At 59.9% G+C, this 21938-nt stretch overlaps 1 protein-coding gene and 1 long non-coding RNA gene across 2 annotated transcripts; one reads left to right on the top strand and one right to left on the bottom strand.

Annotated features, from left to right (window-relative positions):
* Positions 1-6744: 6744 nt before the first annotated feature.
* Positions 6745-10245, bottom strand: LOC309846720 (ral guanine nucleotide dissociation stimulator-like). The gene is made up of 2 exons (XM_082696185.1): positions 9959-10245; positions 6745-9695 (listed from the first exon to the last, which is right to left on the bottom strand). Exons 1-2 carry the CDS (start codon positions 10236-10238, stop codon positions 9649-9651), a joined length of 327 nt encoding a protein of 108 aa, XP_082552311.1. The 5' UTR covers positions 10239-10245; the 3' UTR covers positions 6745-9648.
* An 8356-nt stretch (positions 10246-18601) lies between these two features.
* On the top strand, positions 18602-21523 carry LOC309846738. The gene is made up of 2 exons (XR_014302112.1): positions 18602-19062; positions 20072-21523. It is a non-coding gene; the product is annotated as an uncharacterized lncRNA (long non-coding RNA).
* The last annotated feature ends 415 nt before the right edge of the window (positions 21524-21938 follow it).

Here is a 21938-nt window from a genome sequence, read left to right as displayed (position 1 = left end):
CTCCCAGAGCCCCCTCCACAGCCCCCCGCTCTGCAGGGAGAGCTCCCTGGACGGTTCCCCTCAGTCCCATGCCCCGACCCCGACCCCGACGCCCCACCGTGTTTCATCCCCTCCCCCGTGCTCTTTCCCTCTCGTACAGTGTCACGGTCATTGTCGCTTTCCATGTCCTCTGCGCTCTCTATTATCTCTTTTAAATGAAACGCTTCGTTTTCCGTGGATCTCGTGCTGAGCGCTCAGTCCCTCCCCGGCGCCCTCCCCCCACAGCCCAGAACGTCGCTGGGGAACATCTCCTTCCCCAAAGGGGACCCTGAGCCCAAGCCCTCCCTGCCCGTGGCTCTCCCAGCCCGGCCCCTCGCCACGCCTCAGCTGCTTTCTCTCTCGCGTCCTTCACCTGTTCTGGACGTTTCTGGGAGGGGAACCACCCAGCAGCTGCCCTGGTGTCTGCCCACCTCTTTCCAAAGGGGACTGGGTTTTGTCCTGGGTGTCTTGGACATAGAACTTCGCTTCTGCCACACCGAAACCCCGGATGGATTCCCGAGGAGACGGGATCGTGGAGGCCCCTTGAGTGGGTAGGGGCCCAATGTCGGGGCCGAGACCCCTGTTCCAGCGTGGGTCACCCTCAGACCGTCTGTGTCTGGCCTGGGGATCAGCAGCCCTGGGGAGTACGGGAGGACACAGAGGTCCAGTGCAGGTCCCCCGGAGAGAAGGGGGACAGGCACCCCTGTCTGGGACAACGGTGGGCAGCGCCCATCCCAGGCCGCAGGGGCACCCAGCACCTAGCAGTGCTCGACCTGGGACTCAGCCTGGAAACTGGCCTGTTTTTTCTCAGATGTATGGTCAGGAGTGCTCAGCCCAGCGGCGGTGGGGACAGCAGGGAACGGAACGGCGCTAATGCCCGAGGAGAAGGACGGGTCTACTGCCGCCTCCGGACACAGCCGCCCCCACCACCACATTCTTTCTTTCTGGGAGCCACACCCTTAAGGACAGCCTCTGGCCGCAAGGTCCTCCATCTGCCCTGGTGATAGGTGGTGACACACACCTGTCCGCCCATATCCTCCTCCCGGGGCTTTGAGAACAGGCGTCTCCGGGCAGGGACTTGTGGCGATGGACTGTGTCTGCTGGTGCCCGAGATGTCCATCTGTCCTCACGTCCCTGGAATAAACCACTTGTTGTCCATAGAACTGGTGTCATTTTCTTCAGTCCCTTGGCTCCTTCGGCCTTCGGGGCTGGTTGTCCTCACACCCTTTCCTGGGTGCATGTGTGCGCGTGTGCAGCCGTGCGTGTGTGGCGGGCCAGGTGGCGGAGCACGGGCTCTTCTTGGAACCTGCTTTTCCCTGCCCTGCACGAGACCCCTCCATCCCGCTCCTCCCTGGCTTTTCTGTGTCCGCGTGAGAATCCGCCCAGAGCCCAGGCTGGGTCTGGACAGGGCCGTCCTGCTGTTTTGCCTGCATCATGGCAATGCAGGGAGCACCGGTGACCCCACTCCCTGTTACTTAGGACAGGTCTGCCGCATGAGCAGTCCCCGCTCAAGGGAAGCGCCCGTGAGCTGCTGGCCGCAATGTCCCCGCCTGCTGTCTCCTGGTGCACTCTGAGCCCTGTTGGGGGGAAATCAGGGGTGCGGAGACCTGCCGCCTCAGGGAGGGCTGGGGAGGTAGAGGAGCTGGGATGCGGGTGCTGAAGGTGCTGGAGGTGGCCCGCCTCCAGCCGGCCGGCCCCTGCTCGGCCCCGCCCCTCCTGCTCGGTCACTGGGGGAGCTGAGCATTCCGTGCTGCCTGGCCAGACCGAGGCCGAAGGGATGGAGGCTCCCGCCTGCTGTCCGCTCTCCCAGCGCAGTCCCTTCCCTCCGGCCAGGAGCACATCCAGGGCAGCTCAGCGGGTCGCAGCAGCCAGTGCTAACGCGCTCCGACGGGGCCACGTGCCTGGCAGGACCCGCCCGAGTTGTGAGCGCGTGCCGGGCTCCACCCCGGCCGAGGGAGAAAGCCGGAGTCTGGACCAGCCCCGGGCAGTCCGGCCTCAGGCCTCCCCAGAAAAGCCCGTTATCACGCAGGGTCCGGGTTGCAGGTTGGAACAGGGGTCCCCCGCGGACGGTCTGGGACTGGGACTCGCAGGGCTGCGGGAACGGTCCCACGGGGGCGGGGGCGCGGGGAACAGAACCCACCACCCCTCCCTGCTAACTCGCCAGACAGCCCCCCACCCGCGCACCCCGTGTCCGTCCTCCCTCCCCCGGGGACCCTGTCCTGTAGCTTCCTGGCGCGTCATCTTGTCTCTGACCTTCCTGATGTGGAATCAGACAGCATCTGCTGCTGTGCCGGCCCCTGTCCTTGCGCTCCCCGGAGTCCTCGCTCCTCTCCCTGGTGGCCCGGCTAAGGGCGATGTGCACACAGTATCCCCTCTCTGACCCGGCGCCCCTCCGTTTACCCCCGCCCCGGCTGAGCCGCAGCCGGCTTGTTTCCCGGGGGTGCGGATGGCAGCAGGACATCGCGCTGAGCCTTCCGGCATGCAGGTGCCCGTCGGTGTTGGGTGTGCACCTGCGTGTGCAATGGGGTGGGGGGGTCATGGAGTCAGCATGTGTCCGTCTTGGGAGATCTGACCGAGGAGACTCCCAGGTTCACACTTACAGCTGGGTGTGAGTTCCTGTGGGTCCACGCCCTCTCCGACACCGGGTGTGCTCAGGGTGTGCGTTTCAGCAGCGTGGTCTGTGTGTGCAGGGGTCTCCCGGGGATGCCGTTGGCAAGTTCCTGGGAAGGACTGACCTTTTCATGCACTTCTTCCCAGTTTGCTCTCTTTCCTGGAAGTTGCCTCATCAAATCCCATGGCCATGTTTTCTGGCGGGTTGTCTGTATTTTGATCAAGTTATGGTAGGCACGTGTCCTAGATACGAGTCCTTTGTCCAATAAACGGCCGGCACGTGCTCATCCCTGCTCCGCCTGTTTGACTCTCTGAAAGGTGTCTTCTGATAAAAAGTCATCCGTTTAAGTAATTCCCAATGAACCCATGTTTCTTTTTGTTTGGTACACTCCACACTATAATAAATCTTCGCTGGGCCCAAGATCTTGGAAATGATTCCCCAGGGCGCCTTTTAGAAAGATTATTGTCTGAAACTTCCGCACTTACGATCAAGATCCTCCTGGCGTTGATTCGTTCACGGCCGAGGTAAGCGTGAAGTTTTTTCCCAGATGGAAGCAGTTCACCCTGGACCACTTCCGTGGAGGTACCCTCCGCCGCTGCTCTGCAGAACCTTCTAGCTGTGAGTGAGTGTGCGACGGCTCTCATCTAAAAGGAGTCTTACGGGGGCCGCTGGGTGGCTCAGTGGGCCAAGCGACCAACTCCTGATCTGGGCTCAGGACGTGACCTCAGGGTCATGGGACTGAGCCCCACACTGGGTTCAAGGTTTTCTCACCCCCTCCCCCCGCCCCTCCCCCCCCATGCGTGCTCGCTCCGGCTCGCTCTCTCGCATGAACAAACGGAGTCGATAGAAAGATTGGACTTGGGGCGTCTGGGTGGCTCAGTGGGTTAAGCCGCTGCCTTCGGCTCGGGTCATGATCTCAGAGTCCTGGGATCGAGTCCCGCATCGGGCTCTCTGCTTGGCAGAGAGCCTGCTTCCCTCTCTCTCTCTCTCTCTCTGGCTGCCTCTTCGTCTACTTGTGATTTCTCTCTGTCAAATTAATAAATAAAATCTTAAAAAAAAAAAAAAGAAAGAAAGATTGGACTCTCACAGAAGGAGTTCTTTCTAAAAATTGTTAAAAAACCATACCGTTGATTTTGCCATTTTAAACATTTGAGGTAAAAAGTTCAACAGTGTTACGTGTATTTACACTGCTGTGAACCATGTCTGCGGACATTTCATCTTGCGAATCTGAAATTCTATACCCTTTGCTACTATGTTTTTATGGAGAAGCTTTATTGATTTAGGTTTTAATTTAAATTTCAGCTGTTTAACAGACGGGGCGGTGCTGGATCTGCTGATTGATCGCTTACACGCAGTGCCCGGCGCTCAGCACAAGGGCCCTCCCTCGGCCCGCCTTCCCGCAGCCTCAGTTGGTTCTGTCAAGAGTCTCTTATGGCTTGTTTCCTGCTCTTTTTCTCCTTTCCCTTCCCACAGGTGTATCTGTTTTCTCTCTTCAGCTGCACCTATGAGGGCGACCGCACGGCATCGGTCTCTCTGGCAGACCGACGAATGTCTGGGCCGGGTAAACCACAGCTTCCCCGTCTCCCCTCCCCCGCATCTCCTGGTCGCTACCATTCTGGCTTCTCTTTCTGTGAAGATGGCTGCTTTGGAGAGCCCATGCACAGTCTGTCTTTCTGTGCGGGCTCATCTCACAGAGCACCATGTCCTCAAGGCCCACGCCCCTTGTAGCAGGCGTCAGGATCTCCTTCCTCTCTAAGACTGAATGATGCCCCGAGGATGGCTTTATCCATTCACCCTTGGTGGACACTTGAGTGGCTTCTGGCATCTGGCCACGTGTGTGTTGTGCAGCGTGCTGCTGCGACACACGTGTGCGGACCTTTCTTCCAGACCTGCTTTCAGTTTTTTGGCGCACACAGTCTGAGGCGTGGCGGCTGGATCATACGGTACTTGCATTCCCTCTTTCCGAGCTCCATCAGGACTCTCGTGCACAGTGGCATGCCACGTTACAGCCGCACCGGCAATGCACAAAAGTTCCACGTTCTCCACATTTTGCCAGCATTCGGTGTTTCTGTCTCCGTTTTTTTCTTTTTTCTTTTAATTCTCCTCTCCGGTAGCCGTCAGAATAAGTGTGAAGTGCTGTCTCCGTGGTTTTGAGTCCGTCGTCTCGGACTGTTGGTCGTACTGAGCCTACTTTCATCTGCGTGCTGGTCAGTGCATCCGTCTTTGCAGAATGTCAGTTCTAGGCCTTTGGCAATTTTGAAACTGGTCATTGGACTGTTCTGTTACTGTGTCGTAGTTCGTTCCTTACCCCGGATGGTGAGTCATCGTCAGATCTGTGATTCGAAGGTGCTTTCTCCCGTCCTGTCGGATACCTTCTCGCCGGTTGCTCCTGCGACTCGCGGCGGCTCTGTCCTGGGGTGTGGTCCTACGCGACTGTCTTGTCGCGGTTGCTGCCTGCGTTCTTCGATCCTAAGAAATCACTTATATCCAGTGTCGGGAAGCTTCTCCTCTGTGATTTCTTATGGGAGACAGACAGTTTTAGGACATGCGTGGAGGGCTTTGACCCATATCTGAGTTCGCTTCTGTGCACGGTGAGAGGGAGCGGCCCGTCTTTGCTCTTTGGCATGGGCTGTCCGGCTCCCCGGCACGGTCCGCTGGTCTTGCCGAAGCCCACTTGAGCACGGACACGAACGTTTACCTCTGTGCTCTCTGTTCTGTTCCGACACTGTCGGCCCTCAGTCAACCCCACATTTCGAACTAACGTTCCTTTGTAATATATTTTCTATTTCTGCAAGCAGCAGCGTTGGGATTGACAGAGACTGACCCCCGAGATCGCTGTGGTAACATGGAATCTTGACCGCAGGCAGCCTGCTAGTCTGAGAGCCCGAGACGCCTTTCTGTTGCGTCTCCTTACACTTCTTTCTGCCGGGTTCTCAGCGTGCAGACCTTCTACCTGCTCGGGTGGGCTTGTCCCGAAGCACTTCACTCAGCTTCGACAAATGCAGTTTTCTTTTCTTTCCGTACTGTGTAGAGCAGCACAACTCATTTTTCTCTGGGTTGATTTTGTATCCTTTGCTGAATTCCTCTGCTGGTTCTAAAAGGTTGGCAGGTGTTTTACAGTTTTCTGCATCCGCAGGCAGAGAGAATTGACTTCTTCCCCCCAACCTGGATCCACTTTTTTCTGGTCTTGTCTAATGGCTCAGGCGGGCACTATCGGAAAGAGATGCAGAAGTGGCGGGTCTCCCCGCCTGCTCCCGACCTGGGGAAAGCGTTCAGTCTCCAGCCACCAAGGTGCTGCTCGGTGTGGCTTTTCTCCCATGTTGGGCTACTGCTTCGATTCCTATTTGGTTTCGTGTTTGTGTCAGGTAGGCTGTGGAACGTGCTCAGATCTCTGGGTCAGGTCACATGGCTGGGGATGGGGGACTCTCCTTCCTGCTGGGAATGAGGCTTGTACGTCTGCGGGTGCGCTGCACTGTCCTCAGAGTGTAGCCTGCGTGTCTGGCTTCCTCCGGCCGGCATGTTCCTAGGGCTCCTCGGCGCCCACCGGCGTGAGTCTGCCTTGCGCTGCACACGGCTCCGCCTCTCCTTCCTCCCCGACCTCACTGCCCTACTCACTCTGGTTTTAGCCGCAGCTTGAGCGTCTGGTGGTGTGTGTCCTCCTCCGTTTTCCTTCACGATTTTTTGAGCATCGTGGGCCAGGTCTTTTCTTGTACCTTTTGGAATAATCTCACTAGTTTCCACACAAAATTACCTGCCGAGGTATTTTATAGCGATTGTATCGAATCTTCGCTCAAGTTGGGGGTAACGGCCATCTTCCTGAGACACAGGGATGGGCTTGACACCAACACTTAGAGGAAAAAATTTGAGGCCATAGGAAAGAGGAGAAAATGATAACATGGCACTCATTACTCGAGAAGGGGGGCCGACACCCCATTTGTAAAGAATTCCTGAAAAGAAGAGTAGCCGCACAGTGGGAAAAGGGCAGAAGACATTTTCAGACCCTTCACAAAAATAACTATGGACTTCAACACATTAAAATATGCTTCTTAGTCATAATGAGACATAACTGTCAGAAAAGTTGGAAAATTTATTCTGAGACCAGTAGAAACAGGCACTTTTTTTTTTAAGATTTTATTTATTCATTTGACAGAGATCACAAGTAAGCAGAGAGGCAGGCAGAGAGAGAGAGAAAGAGAGAGCAGGCTCCCCGCCGAGCAGAGAGCCCAACGTGGGGCTCGATCCCAGGACCCCGAGATCATGACCCGAACCAAAGGCAGAGGCTTTAACCCACTGAGCCACCCAGGTGCCCCGAAACAGGCACTTTTATTCATGGTTGGGAAGAACATAACTCGCCTTCCTGGGCAGGTGCTCTGGCCAGATTGATGGGAACCACATGTCGCATTGCCGTCACGCCGCGTTCAGTAGAAACGTCTCCACACCAAACCTCACGGCAACCTCCTTCCTAGCAGCACAGACTGGACGCAGCCCCACAAGCCCGGGAAGGAGCGGGTCCACCCGCGGCCCTCCCCACGATGGGATGCAGTGGAGTGCGACAGAGATGGGAAGGAAGTGGAGACAGACCTTGGAAGTGTCTGCAAAGGTCCGTCTCTGATCCTACTGGCTAGCAGGACTGACCCTCAGGGGACTGCCCCATACATGGGAGCCAGCTCTTTCAAGCACCTTGGGAAGCAGTTTGACCAGTGCGTTGTCAGTGCCCTGCTGTTTGTTGCCACAGAGCTCCGAGCCTGACTCAGTCACTGACAAGAGGGGAAGCCTCCACCAGTTCTCGAGGAGACCACCACCCGCTTCCCCCAGTGACCACAACACCCGCCCTTCAGGGTGACCATGGGGACTGCTTCCTTGTGGGTCGTGGAGGATCCAGAAGACTTCATGGGGGGGATCTAGGAACAGAATTCCTGCCATGCCTGCGGTGACTGGAACGGCCACATGGGGAGAATGGCTTTGGCGCGACTCCGACCAAGGATCCTGCCTCCCCTTCCTTCACCACGGACCCCATGTGGGTCAGTCCTGAGCCAGTAGACTGGGCATCTGCCTACCCTGCTGCTCCCGGCCGCTGCTCCCAGCTGAGCGGAGACCCTTGCCTGAGACCTGAAGTCCTCTCGGACCTCTGCTCCAGCCAGCCCCAGGCGAGCAGGGGCCATGCCTCCTCACTGCTCTGTGCCCAAGCACCCAAACATGTCACGTGTTCACGAATCCGTGGGCTCCCCCAGCAGCCCCGCGACGTGGGGGCCACAGAGTGTCATGTTCACGCTTTCAGCCACTTGTGTGGCATCGGCAGCGGGTCCGGTCGCTGGGGTGCAGAGTGAACCCCAGACACCCTCCCCACCCTTGGAGCTCCCAGCCTACCCTGTGTGGCAGCCTCTCGCCGGCGGTCAGCAAGCGTGGGACACGGGCTCAAGCATCTCCAGCACCAGCCTGCGCCCGGCTGTGGAGCGCTGAGATCTAGAAACACGTCCTGCCCTAGAACTTGCCCTGGCGCGGGACTCGAGCCAGCCGTGGAAGCAGCTCTAGAGGCCGAGCCGGGTCTCCACAGACGAGAGCCGCTCCGGCTTCGTCCCGTGGACGCCCCAGAGGGAAAGCGAGCGCCGGCGTCCCTTCCCGAGGACAGCCCGCTGCGCACCCGTTCCCGCCGCCAGCGCGGCTCCAGCGCCCGCGTCAGAGCCGGAGCGTGGGAGCCAGTTCTCCAGCCGGCTCAACGCCGCCCGGAAGGCCGCGGCTGTTCCCTTCGCGGAGGCACAGGGCCAGGCGGTCAGGCTGGCCCCCTTCTCTCCTCCTGCTGCTTCGGCATCGCCTTAGGATGCAGAACTGGCTGCTGCACTTGAGGCCACCTAGGCGGCGGCTCCGGAGCTCGAGGTGTGCGGGTCACCGACCTCAAGGGCCCCCCTTGCCCACTTGGACCAGCTCCAGAGCAAGTCATCTGGACCCCCCGGCCCACATGAGGCGACAATGCCCGAGGGTGCATCCACGGACACCTCGATCGGTTTCAGAACCAGCTCGAGAGCGAGCACCGGGGACAGAGGCAGCTCCCGCTCCGGCTCAGGCTCCAGCCCTTGGCTGGGCCCACGGCAGGAGCCACGGGCATCCCCAGCATGCACCACGGCTCCGGCCCCTGCTTCTGTCCCGCGCCCGAGCCCCGCCACCCAGAGCCGCCCTTCCCCTTGCCCGTGACAGAGCAATCTCTCTGTCACGTGTTTATGATTTCTACCTGCAACGGTTAATGTGCAGATTCAGTAAAAGTTAACCTTATGTCCCCTTCAGCTGTACCAATAAAGGCCCAAGGCTTCCTTGGGCTCCTCTGGTAACTCTTGGGAACATGCCCAGGGCCACGGCATGAGGTGGCTGATGGCCAGGGGTCCCCAAAATGCCCAAACGGCCCCCATAGGCACCCACATTCGAGAGAAGAGTGCCCTGCGCAGTTCACCAGGCTGGAGACGCTCCAGTAAGCAAACTGTTCTTCTGTTGTATCCCGACATCCAGAGGATGTGGCCCCAGGAGGCCCGACGGAAAGAGACGTTTCCTACACTGCACACTCTGGGTCAGGTCTTATCCCTGACGCCTCTGGCCGTTTGCCTGGCGGTACCCAAAGTTAAGACTGAGAGGCCCAGAGCTAGCCGGTCCCACCAGACACCGCTGTGACCTGACTGTGCAGCCCCAGCTCCCCCCCCGCCGTGTGTGTATGTGTGCGTGTGTGTGTGTAAAGAGAGCTCACATAATGTGGGCCTACCCCGAGCAGGAACAGGGTGACGAGGGGTCAGATGCCTGCTGGGCAGGTCACGTTCACAGCCCAGGTCAAGGCTGGCTGAGTGGGACAGGGTGAAGGGTCTGAGCCTCTGCTCAAGGTTTGTCCCAAGGGCCCTACAGGTGTAGGTCTGATCAGGGAGCGACAAAGGGACTGGGCAGAGCTGTGAGGCCTCCAAGCTGCGCTCCAGAGGCTGCCTTCGCAGAGCTGCGGGGAGGCTGGACTGGCTTCTGCTTCTGCACCTGGCTCCTCGAGTGTGCTAGGGGTGCTGCGGGGCCGGCCCGGGCTCCTTGAATGGCGGAGTAGCTGTGAGAGGAGAGAAGGTCACCCGCGGGCCTGCCTCTGCGTGTGCCTTTGTGCAGACGGGACCCAACCGGGGGCCTCCCAGAGAAGCCGCACCCAGGAAGGAAGCCTCAGCGGGACGGCTCCCCGAGTGCAGTGCACCTGCTGGGTGCTCTGAGCCCAGTCCCTGCTCCTGGCCCCACACCAGCCTGTGGGGCTCGTCCCTGTGGGGCCCAGCACCGACCCATCCCCACACACGCCCAGGCACCCAGCCCCGGCCTTCTCACCCTTGGGCTCGGCCTGCGCGGGCTCTGCGCGCTCCAGCTGGGCCAGCAGAAGGTGGGCACGGCGCTCCAGGTCAGAGCCGGGCATGTTGAGCTGCACGTAGGCCACCAGCTGCTTGAGGCAGGGAAAGTCTGGAGGCTGACAGAAGTCCTCCGAGTACTGGTCCAGCCAGGTGCCCAGAATGGAGGAGACGGCACTGGAGGCAGGCGGGCAGGCGGTAGCGTCAGTGGCCTGGCCCTTCCTTCTGCACAGCCCCCTGGGGCACCCCCAGGGATGCGCCATCCAGAGGCCGGGCCCACCCCGCCCACCCCCACCGGCCATCCAGGCAGGGGCAGGTCTGGCCAGCAGGTGCGAGTTGGTGGTCTCCACGGGAGGGAGACCATTTCTGGTGTGAGCACCCCTGCCTTCCTGGGGGGGCCTGACCCACTCCTCTGTCTGTCTGGGGTCCCTCTTGCTGCACCGTAAACCCTAGGAAGGTGGGGAGGGAGCGCGGCGTCTGCTCTGTCCCAGCCCTGGGGCACACGGTAGGCGCTAGAGCAGTCTGTGGGGGAGGAGGGAACGGGCGATGTCCCTCTGCCCAGCCCGCCTGGGCTCTCGTGGCCCTGCAACTCCCAGCGCCTGCTCCGATGCCTGCCGGACCCCATTCCAGGCGCGTGGGGTCTCCTCTTCCCACCGATACTATTCTCGGGAACCGCAGGAGGGTGGCTGGCCTGGGGCACCGAGGTGCGAGGCCCCCGTGTGAGCCAGTGGCCCCCAGATTGGGTCAGGGCAGGCAGGGCTGGAGTGGGCAGTGAAGCAGGGGACACACGGCCCTCAGGGCCCAAGCCCAGCCCCAGCCTCCCCTCTGCCCCCAGGCCCCAAAGCCCAGCCATAGCCGTCTGACTCGTCCTCAAAGCCCAGCCATAGCCGTCTGACTCGTCCTCCTGCAGGAGAGGCCCCCACAGCTCCGCCCTCCAGCAGTGATCACAGACATGGTGGGCCAGGGCTCTGCTCAGTACCCTGGCCCCTGCCAAAGCCCCAGATGTCCCCAACCTGGGAGACAGGGGTTCTCCTCTGTCCTAGGGTCCCTCATCCTTTGGATGACGAGAGCGCAGAGGTCCATATGTAGAGAAGGCCAGCTGTGCGTCCCGCGGAGTGTCCTGTCCCCACTGCTGCTTTTTAGTCCAGGGTTCCCGGCGGACCCCCACCTGGAACCGAGGCCCGCAGGGCAGGGAGACTTGTCCGCCCTGTTCCCTGACTTAGGCAGGCTGCCTAGACGGGGCTTCCTGTCCATGTGCGAAGAAAACAAAGCCCCACAGCATCCACAGGTCTCTGAGTGGGTCCGCGGCCCCTCTGCCAGCCCCCAGGGACCCCCGCTCTGGCTACAGTCTGGATGGGACCCCCAGATGGAATGTGAAACCCCTCACAGCGGGGAAAGCGGCTTTCGCCGAGACACAGGATACCGAGGATTGGGGCAGAGAGCGTGTTCGTGGAGGAGACGAGCCCTCCCGGGCTGGCCACGGGATCGGGAACCTGACCCAACAGGCCCGACGGCAACCTCATGTGCGGGGTCGGGCCTCGCGGCACACGGGGTCCACATGGGACACCTGAGGCTCAGAGAGGGTAAGTGCCCTGCCCGAGACACACAGCCTGCAGGTGAGGGGGAGCCGCTGTGCCAGGTGGGGGGCCCTGCTCACCTTTTGGGTGCAGCAGGTGTGGGACCGGCCGCGGGGGTCGCTCCCGTGGGAGGTGCAGGTGCACCCGGAGAGGGGACACAGGAGAGGGCGCCGCCCTGGCTCCACCGGCTTCCTCGGGGTGTGAGCGCAGCCGTCTGCATCTCGGGCTCCCGTCCGCAGTCAGGGCACACTCGTTTTCACAACGGGGCTAAGCTTTGGACAAAGGCGGGACGGTCCCACAACAGAAATTGCACGAATATTCCCGTCCCCATCCTGAGGGGCCACAGAGTATGAAGGACGGCCGTGTCGTCCTACACGTGTGCGAAGGATGATCGTGCACCTGCCGAGGCCGGGGCTGCAGCGGGGGCAGGGGGGTGGGGGAGCAGCCCGGATCACAGCCCTGCACCTGGGATGCAGGCATGTACACCTACAGCGCTCGGGATAAATCCTGGGGAGACGGATGGGAAGCCTGCACCCCATCCCACCCAGTCAGCCTTGACCTGGACTGTGAACATGACCCACCCAGCAGGCATCTGACCCCTCAGCATCCTGCTCCTGCTCGGGCTGAGCCCCCTGCCGTCCCCCGCATCCGTCTTAAACACACTCACACACGGACACACGTGGGCAGGGGAACTGCGGCTGCACAGTCGGATCACAGCAGCGTCTGGCGGGACGGGCTGGCTCTGGGCCTCCCTGTCTTACCTTTGGGGCCCTCCAGGCAAACGGCCAGAATAGCCGGGTGAGACCTGACCCACAGTCTGCAGTGTAGGAAACGGCCCTCGCTGCCGGCTCCCTGAGACCACGACCTACGGACATCAGGATAAAGCAGGACAACAGGTTGTCCATCGGAGCATCTCAGCCTAGTGAACTGGATGGGGGCTGCCTGTAGAATGGGGGTGCCCGTGGCAGCCCCTTGGGTATCTTGGGGACCCCTGGCCATCAGCCGGGCATGTCCCCCACCCCCAGACCGTGGCCCTGGGTATGTTCCCAAGAGACAACGCCCACACCCCACAGCCCCGCCGCCTCCAACCTCGGCCTTCTTTCCCCTGGTCACCTCCGGGGTCCGCTCTCCCTTGACCCCATCTGCGGAGGGAGTCTGTGTGCGTCCGCGGGGGCGCGCGCCGGCACCTGTGCCCACACGGAGATGCCCAGAGGAACGGGCCCCACATGGGAACGGCGGGCAGGGTCCCCCAGGATCTCAGGGGCGTGCTTTCCAAGGAAACCCCTCGGGAAGGGGCAGCCCGGGCCTGGGGGGTCGAAACCCTCCCTGTTCCCCGAGCCTCTGCTCACCTGTCGGGTCCGGGCCAGTCCCCGCCGCTGCTGCCCTCAGTCTGCCCCTGTCCCAGGAGGGGCTGGACGAGGAACTCGACGAGTGGGCTCCGCGGGACTGGAGGATCCCACCTTCGGGGCGGGCGCGGCGCAGGACCGTTTGGGGCGGGCAGGGCGCCCCCGCCAACGGTCGGCGGTGGCAGGTGGATCCTTGCGGGCGCGCGCAGGGACCCGCAGACAGCGCATGCGCGGGACCCCGGCTCCGGAGGGCGTGCGCGGCAGGGGGGCTCCCACGGGGCGGGTCCCTGTGTCCTCGTCTCCACTGCCTGCTCGGGGACCCCCCTCCCCTTCTCTTACGCGGGGGCGATGACTGAGTGGACGTGGAGACCGGGGCACTAGAGAGAAATGACACATACCCCCATCCTGTGTCCTGACCCCATGTTCCTCTGCCCTGTTCCTCTCAGTGCAGGGCGGGGTCAGGGGAGGGGGAGCTGGAGGGGACCCGTCTGGGCAGGCAGGAGGCCAGGCCGCCTTTTCCTCCTTGGGGACCCTCCCCCTGTCTTCCTGGCAGCAGCCCCCTCTCCCCAAGTCCAGCCCCCCGAACACCTTCATGTGCCGGCCTTAATCCCCAACACGCCCTCCTGAGGTGGGAGTCCCTGACCCCATTTTCAAAGTAGAAACCTGGGGTCCCCAACGTTATCACAGGAGCTTGCCTGGCACCGGGCTGTGGCATGGCCCTGCTGTGGGTTTGAACCCAGATCCATCTAACCCAAAGCGTGAGTTTACACAGGAGCGGGAGGAAGTAGCCTCTGAGTGCAGCCTTGGGGTTAGGGCATGTGGGATGGGGCCGTGGGGAGGGGCGGCAGGGGGCGCTGAGCCGCACATTCCCGACAGGCTCCCTGGGGGCAACGCCCTGTAGAAGCTGGCGTGGGGTGAAGGGTGCACACTGGGGAGGGCATCTAGACCCCATCACGCAGGGCTCTCTGGATGTTGGGGAAGGAGGCGGGGTCCCTGCAGGATGTGGGGTTCAAGGGACACAATCCGGGCAGTCTTATCAGAGCCACTCATCGAAGATTTGGACCCCATCACGCAGGGCTCTCTGGATGTTGGGGAAGGAGGCGGGGTCCTTGCAGGATGTGGGGTTCAAGGGACACAATCCGGGCAGTCTTATCAGAGCCACTCATCCAAGATTTGGAGGGAGGTTGGTGGGCATGTTACTGCCCTCACTCAAGTGTGGATCACCAAGCACCAGCCAGGGCTGAGGAGGCTGCCTCAGTTTCCTCCTGTGTAGAGTGGGGTCCCTGGGGGTCGCCTGCCTCCTCCCAGGCCTGGGCGTGCTGCCCGGAAGGTCCAGAGATGGCTCCTGGTCAGTAGCTGTTCCAGAGCGGCCAGTACCAAAGAGGTCTGAGTGAGAGGACCAAAGGGACGCCCCTTCTGCCCAGCTGAGCAGGACACTCTTGGGCGTGGTGCCAGTCCGCAAGTCCAGGCCTACGAGGAGCAGCTTCGCCCCCGGCTGGGTGGGTGGCAGCCAGGAGCTGTGGTTGCAGACCTTGAGCCACAGAGCTCGTGGGAGGCCGAGGCTGCCACCGATTGGGAGGAGGCTGAGGAGGGGGAGGTGCTGCTGCCCGAGGCTGCGATGGGGCCTGAGGTCTCCAGGGACTGTCAGAAACACTGGATTGTGCCGGGCACTCCATGCAGCATCTCGCCCAGAGGCTCCTGGAGACTGAGGCTTCTTGGGTCCTGGTGGGTGTGCAGTGGGGACCCGGGCTCCAGGAAGCGATCTGTTAGGGGGAAAGGGTGGGACAGTCACCTTCTTTTCCTGGCCGTCAGGGACTCTGCGATGGGGCCCATGTGGATCTCCTCCACATCCACGTCGGGCTGGAGGAGCTGCCTGAGTGCACCCAAGTAGGGAGGCAGTGTCCCTGCTGGGTGGGGAGGGGCTGCGTCTGAGCTGCTCACAGGACGTGGAGTGGGGGCTCCTTTCCGTCTTGGCTGCTGTGTTGGGGTCTGGTGGTGGAGTCGACAGGCTGACATTACACTGAGCAGACGCCCTTGCTGAGTGGGTGCTCTTGGGTGCGTATGGGCCCAGGTGGCAGTGGCCCACACGCAGGAAGGTGTGAGGAAGTGCACAGAAGACAGTGCCCTGGGCCGTGCAGGGCTTTCTGCCCGTGGGCATGCTCCTTGGCAAAATTCAGCCAGTCTTCTTGTTCGTCGAGCACAGAAGGTGCCTAAGGTCGTGCATGGTTCATGGGAAGCAGGGCAATCTGTTGCTGGGCGTCATGCCCGGCAGCAGGGGCGGATCAGGCTGACGTGACGGTCTGGGAGTGGCCTGGATTGCCAGCTGAGGTAGAAATTGCCCAGGTAGCCTGATCTACGGGGGTCTGTAACTGCTTCTCCACCCAACAACCCAGACCTGGACAGTGGCCCTGAGGCTGACTTGTATTTGTGGTTATTAGTTTCCTCTGGGTCAGTAGAAGAAGATCTAAGGAAACCTAATGTGAGTAGAGCAAAAAAATTAGGAAGGTTAGAGCAGAGATAATTGGAGGAGAAGAGTGCTCAAGAAAAATGGGTTCTCTTTTAGAGATTTACCAAATTCACAAAAGAGACCAAAATGGAACCATTTTAGACCAATGTACTGGCTCACTGAGTTGAAGCTGGTAATTCTGAGAAGTACGCAAACTACCCAAGTGACTCCAGGGGAAATGGAAACCCCAAGTAGACCTCCAGTGAGTAAATTCCCTCAGCAGCAGCAACAAGAACTTCACAGCAATAAAAGTCCAGAACCTGAGGCTTTCACCGATGATCTGTCCATGCATTTAAAGAAGATATCATAGCAATCATAGCAATCCTTCTGAAACTGAAAAAAGCACAAGAGGAGGGAACACTTCCCATGACCCTAGAACGCCAAATCGTCCTTTTTTCCAGACTGACAAAGACATTACAGGAAGAGACAACTGCTAGTGAAAATCCATTATGAACGAGATAAAAAAAATCCTCAGTAGAATTCCAGCAGACAGAATCTAGCAGCACATCGGAAGGACGATGCATCATGACCAAGGGTGACATACACCGGGAGTGCCAAGGCTGTTCAACGTCGCTAGTTAATGTCGTAACGACATCAGTAAGAAACGTGATCATCTCGATTGATTAGGATAAGCTTTGACAAAATCCAAACCTCTTCATGATCGGTGCTCACGGTAAAATAGAAATAGAAGATTACGTTGTGATAAAGGAGGGTGCCTGGGTCGCTCCACGGCGTGAGTGTCTGACTTCTGGTTTGGGCTCAGGTCATGATGTCATGCGTCCTGCGGTCCAGCCCATGGCAGGTTCTGCCCTCAGCAGGGGATCTGCTGCGGATTCTCTCCCTCTCCTCCTCTCTTCTTTCACGTTTTCTCTCTCTCTTCCCCCCAACCTCTCAAATAAATAGTCTTTAAAAATTATGATAAAGGATATTTATTTAAAAGCTCATATGTATATTATTCTCAGTGGTGAAAGGCTAAAAGTTTTCTCCTTCAGATCCAAAATTAATCAACGATGCCCACTCCCACCACTTCATGTCAATAGGGTCACTGAAATTTGGTCAGAGAAAATATACAAGGTGAATTATTAAAATGGAATGGAAGAAAGTGTTTATTTATAAATGACATCATCTTATATGCAAAACTCCAAAGAATTTAAAAAAAACACCTCTATGTGAGATTATAACATTTTCTGAGAAGGTGTGAGCAGAGAAGACAGACACGTATGGGCCAATGGAAGACCAGTGAGAATCCAAGAATACAGCCGTGTGCGGCCAGTTGTTTCCGAACATGGATACCAGGGTCATTCAAGGAGGCAAGAACACTGTTTGCGACAACCAGTGTGAGGAAACCAGATGTCCACATGCAAAGATGAAGTCAGAGCATGACCTCACACCATGTAAAAAGTTAACGCCAAAGGGATCAAGGAACAAACTTTAAGAGCAGAAACTCTGAGCACTTCAGAAGTAAACTAAGAGCACTTAGGGGCACGTCTTCATTCCTTTGGACCTGGCAGCGGTGTCCCTAATACGGCAGCCAAAGCAGAACAACAGAGAAAACAGGTACATGGGGCTTCGTTATTGTAAAAAACGTTTGTGAATGAAAGGACGCTCTCAAGAGAACGTGAGGAAGCCCAAAGCGTGGTAGAATGTTTGCAAACCCTAAGTCTCACAAGGGCCTTGCCTCTAGAATGTACGAGAATTCCTACAATTTAAGAACATGAACAATCCCACTCAAAATAATTTCCCCAAAGAAGACAGCCAGACAGCCCGCAGGCACACGGGAGGGGACCCTCACCAGATGGTGCGGAAACGCAAGCCGACACCACCGGGACACACGTTTCCCCACCCCGGAGGGGCGAGCCGGACCAAGCAGGAGGAACCAGTGTTGCAGAGGAGTCTGGGAAACAGGAGCCCTGGACCGTCTCTGGGGGAGACGTAACATGGTGGAGCTACAGGAGCCGAGGGGTGGCAGGTCCACAAGCTGGTAGGCATGGTGTCCTCACTGAGCCCATTCCGCTGGTCGTCCAAACCAAGGACTTGAACGCAGGCGCTCTAACAAAGCCCGCACAGAAGTATTCCCAGCAGCCCAGCTGACAAGACCCGAAAGAGGAAAGCAGCCCCCGTGCGCGTCCACGGGTGAGTGGATCAACACGTCTCGGCGTGTTCCTATGGGGGGGTTCATTCAGCCAGAGCAGGACCAAGTGTTGGTACTCGTGGTCCCTTGGAAAACATTATACTCAGTGGAAGACTGAGTATATACTCAGAGTATATACTGCCTGATACTGCTTGTATGAAAAATTCATCACAGGTAAATGAGTGGGCCCAGCGCCAGACTCGTGGTTGACCGGGACCGGGCGGGAGGGGGGCTGGCCAGTGACGGACCGCTCCGTGGGCGCAGGGGTTTTCTCCAGGGCAGGAAACGTTCTGGGCCTGGATGGTGGAGATGGTTCACAGCCCGGGGAAGGTAGTTAATATCGGAATTGCACACTTGGAAATGGTTAAAAAGATACCGTTTATTTTATATTAGGTTTGAAACATAACATACCTGAATCATGAAAAGAGAAAAAAAGCAAACCCTGAAAGAAAAGGAGCGCGTTCCCCGGAGAGGACAGGAAGACGCTGGTCCTGGACCTGGCACCGGGTGTGGCTCCGCCGCGGGAGCGGCGGTGGGGCCGGTGGGGGCTCTGTCCCTGGAGCCGGGGCTGGATCTGGTCTCGCCCGCACAGCCCCCCAGCCCCAGCCCTGCGGTGGGAGCCCGCGCTGGCTCCGCGTCGGGGGTGGGGGTGGGCGCCTGGCCGAGGCCGGCAGGAATGGCCGCATCCTGCCCCAGGACCTGGAACGGGCCGGCCTGGCATGAGTCTGCGGCCCCGGGGGCTGCCCTCCCAGCTTGTGGGCCCTCGGCAGGAGCTCAGTCTGCGCTCCTCGGCGGCAGGGGGCTCCGTGGGCTCCCCCCCAACCAAGCTGGTTGGGAAGGCTCAGCGCCCCTGGGGGAATGATGGGGGAGTTACCGAGAACAGAGACCCGGGTCCTTCCGAGCCTGCAAGGGGCTGACCGGGTCGGGTTCCCGCCTTCTCTTGGGAGGCCGCAAAGCTGCCGCAAGTCTGGGGGTTGGGGAGGTGTGGAGGGTGCGAGCGTTGAGGAGCAGTGCTCCGGGCTTGTGGGGGGCCCAGCGCTGGAGGCAGGCGTCCCGCCATGGGGCAAGGGGAGTCCTGGCAAGGGCGGCCGTGGCGGGGGAGGCCCCTGCAGGTTCCCAGAAGAGGCAGGAGACAAGGAAGACGACAGGACAGAGCTTCCCAAGGAGGACGACGTAAGGCTCAGAGGACCTCCGAGGCCCGTGGGGACACTCAGAGGCCCTGGGGATGTTGGCCGAGATGCTGTCCCTGGGGCCGAACAGTTGTGTCCCAAACCCCCAGTCCACACTGCCTGAGGCACTCTTTGTTGCATCGAGGGACCAGGGCCGGGGACCAGGAGGACTCCCAGGGCGTCAGGTCGAAGCTATCCTGACTTTGCCTCCCTTTTCAGGACTTGCTGTGTCCCGAGGCGGTGCGAAGCCTCGTTCTGTCACTCTGGGTGCGGCCGGCCCCGTGGTCCGGAGCGGATTCCTGGTGCCCGTCCCGCTGCTCAGCCTGAGCACTGTCCCCCGTCAGCTCCCACAGTGACCGTGAGTGCCACGGGGACAGGGAGCACGTGGTTGGGGGTGCTCAGTTCCCAGCTGGGGGCCCAGATCCTCTGCTGGACGAGGGAGGGGGAGGGGAGGAGGGAGGGAAAGAAGAGGAAGGTCTGGAGGGCGGGACGGACGGACGGACGGCCGGAATCTGGGAGGGAGGCCGGGAACGCACCGAAGTGCGGCGCCTCCATCAGGAGTCCTGCTTGGAGGGAGGTCCGAGGGCGTCCCAGCCCAGACCCTGGACGGTGGCTCCGGGCACGTGCACCTGTGCCTCCCCGTCCTGCCCTTCCTTCTCCCGGGCCCTCCGTCCTCCTGGATCCTGTCCGCCCCGCCTCCCCCCATTCTGAGTGTTCCCAGGAGCGGGGGGGGGGCAGGAGGGCGTCTCAGGAGGGGCTTCCCGTGTCCCGTGCCCCGACGACGCTGGGACAGGAGCTCCGGGACGCGCTCTCCTGAGGACGGGGACCGAGGGTGGCGTCCATGTCCTTGGGCACGAGCGCGGTTCCACTCCCAGCTGGCCCCACTGTCTCTCCGCGCTCTCTCCCTTCGGGCGTGAGCCGCCGCGCCGGACTTTCCGGGCTGAGTCCCAGGTCGAGCACTGCCAGGCACTGGGTGCCCCTGCGGCCTGGGAAGGGCGCTGCCCACCGTTGTCCCAGACAGGGGTGCCCGTCCCCCTTCTCTCCAGGGACCTGCCCTGGACCTCCGTGTCCTCCCGTTCTCCCCAGGGCTGCTGGTCCCCGGGCCAGACACCTGCCGGTCTGAGGGGCACCCGCGCTGCCTCCAGAGGGTTTCCTGGGCTAGAGGCCTCCCCCGGGAGCTCCGCATCCCTGACGCATGCTCCCCCCGTGCCTGTCTGCCGCTACCCCCACCCCCGGCTTGCATGCTTTCGGTCTGTGCTGTTGTGGGACCCCGTGCCGTGGAGCCTGGTTGGGACCGGAGGCCGGGAAAGCTTTCTCTGGCCTTGGGTGGTGAGCGATGCGTTGGCCGCGTGGGGTGTGTCTTCCAGCTCTCTGCCTTGCCCTGGTGTGCGGGCCCCGGGAGGAAGCAGCCGTGTGGTGTCTGGGGTCAGGCCGGGGTGTCCCCGCGGGAACAGGGGTCTCGGCCCCGACATTGGGCCCCTATCCACTCAAGGGGCCTTCTGGCGTGTGCCGCACTTGCCATGCCGGGCTCTCCACCCATGGCTCCCTTTCCTGCCCTCCGTGCATCTCCTGTGCAGAGAACAAGGACGAAGATGTGGACAGGACAGCGTGCTAGGACCCCAGCACCCCCGGCGGATGGGGGCTACGAGGGTGGGGTCATCCCCAGCTGTGCTCCCGTGAGCCAGGAGGCCGAGGGCACAACGCCTTCCTCGGCACAGGAAGATCTCACGTGGCGGCCGTGGGTCCTCCAGGCTCTGAGCGGGAAATGGAGCTGCCGGATCCGTCCAAGGATGGAAGCACCAGCCCGGCTCGCCATCCCTGCGGGCACAAGGCTCCTCCTTCCTGGCTGCTGCCCGTTTTGGCGGGTTCTCCTTCTCGTGAGCAGGGAGGGCCAGGCCGTCATGCCATCTCAGGGACAGTTTTCCTGGGACGTCCACCTTCCAACTGCCTAAGGGGGGGTCGAGCCCCAGATCTGTGCACTATCCAAAACTGGGAGAAGGAAAATCCGTTCTTCATTTCAGTCGTTGGTAAGGGACTGGCTTCTTCCTATGGTTACTATACTTTGATTTTGGGAAATCTCTGCCGCTCTGAGGTCTTGAAAATGTTCACCTCATGTTCTCTGCTGCAGAGCTTCTTAAATAATCTCTTGTTTATATGTAAACCGTCCGGAAGTGACTTTGGTTGGTAAGACCACTCTGGGAAAAGAATGGACCTTCCCGAAAACACTAAGGTGGCTCTCCTATATGATCGCCATACTGGGTAGTCATTTTCGGGAAATGAAGTCAATTTCTTGAAATACAACCTGCACCCTCCCACCCGCTCTCCAGAGAAGGGCAGCCGCCCTTAGCATGGGACACTTGCGTGGGAAGTCGTGGGCAACCCTTCTCTTGAGGCAGGTGCCTCCCTGGACAAGGGCCTGGCCCAGGGCTGGGAGGTCTCCGCAGCAGCACATTCAATGTTCTGGATACTAGAAAGAGACTGAGTACAGCAGCAGGCCAGTGAGGGGCAGGACACACAACTCCAAATATGGTACCTTAATACATGAAATACAGAAGTTGAACGAACTTTTGCAGAGAGCACAGGCAGGAAGTTCCCTGTGATCCCTAGCCATCAGCCCGTCTACCCGGAAGCAGGTCAGAATGTCCCATGAGGATCTTTAATCCCTGGACCACAGGGAGGACAGTGCTGTCACCAGAGCCAAGGAATATAGGGCCCCCAAGGCTGTATGCACAAACCTGCTGAAATTCACCCTTATCTCCTAGTTACTTCTGTGCCATTTACCAGCCCTCAACCAAAGCCTAATGTTTGTCCATTCTTCACATGTCCATTGCTTCTTTGTCTACAAGGTAGACACCTCTCCTGATCTCCATGGTCTTGGGAGTGAGGCTCCCACAAATTAATCAAGACGTTTTGCCTGCTTTTCACCTGTTCACCTGTTTTTGTCCATTTCCAGACCCAGAGAAGGGACTTAAGAGGGTGGAGGAAAACTTTCTCCTCTCCTGCAGCACTGGTGGGGAGCTGGGTGGGGGAAAATCCACCCCGTCTTCCTGGCCTTGGGTAAAACCGACCTCTGCTGGGAAGCAGCACAGGGCAGTGCACGGCTGGGGGAGCCACAGAGAGGCAGGCGGAACACGTAGGAGCTTTCTGACCCTCAGGCACAGGATTTGACTCCATTGACAAGTCCAGGCTGCGACGGTACTATTAAAGTGAAAGCATCCTGAAACCAGACCTTCC

Source organism: Mustela nivalis (assembly GCF_964662115.1).
Source record: "Mustela nivalis genome assembly, chromosome: 13".
NCBI classification, from domain to species: domain Eukaryota; kingdom Metazoa; phylum Chordata; class Mammalia; order Carnivora; family Mustelidae; genus Mustela; species Mustela nivalis.
The sequence above is the reverse complement of the archived record's forward strand: the minus strand, read 5'-3'. Positions and strand labels throughout refer to the sequence as shown.

Excerpts from the sequence above, each read along its gene's own strand:
- LOC309846720 (XM_082696185.1), bottom strand. The coding sequence starts at position 10,238 with ATGGCGCATCCCTGGGGGTGCCCCAGGGGGCTGTGCAGAAGGAAGGGC. Across the intron at positions 9,696-9,958 it reads CGCGCAGGCCGAGCCCAAGG|CTACTCCGCCATTCAAGGAG; the intron begins GTGAGAAGGCCG and ends CTCCTCTCACAG.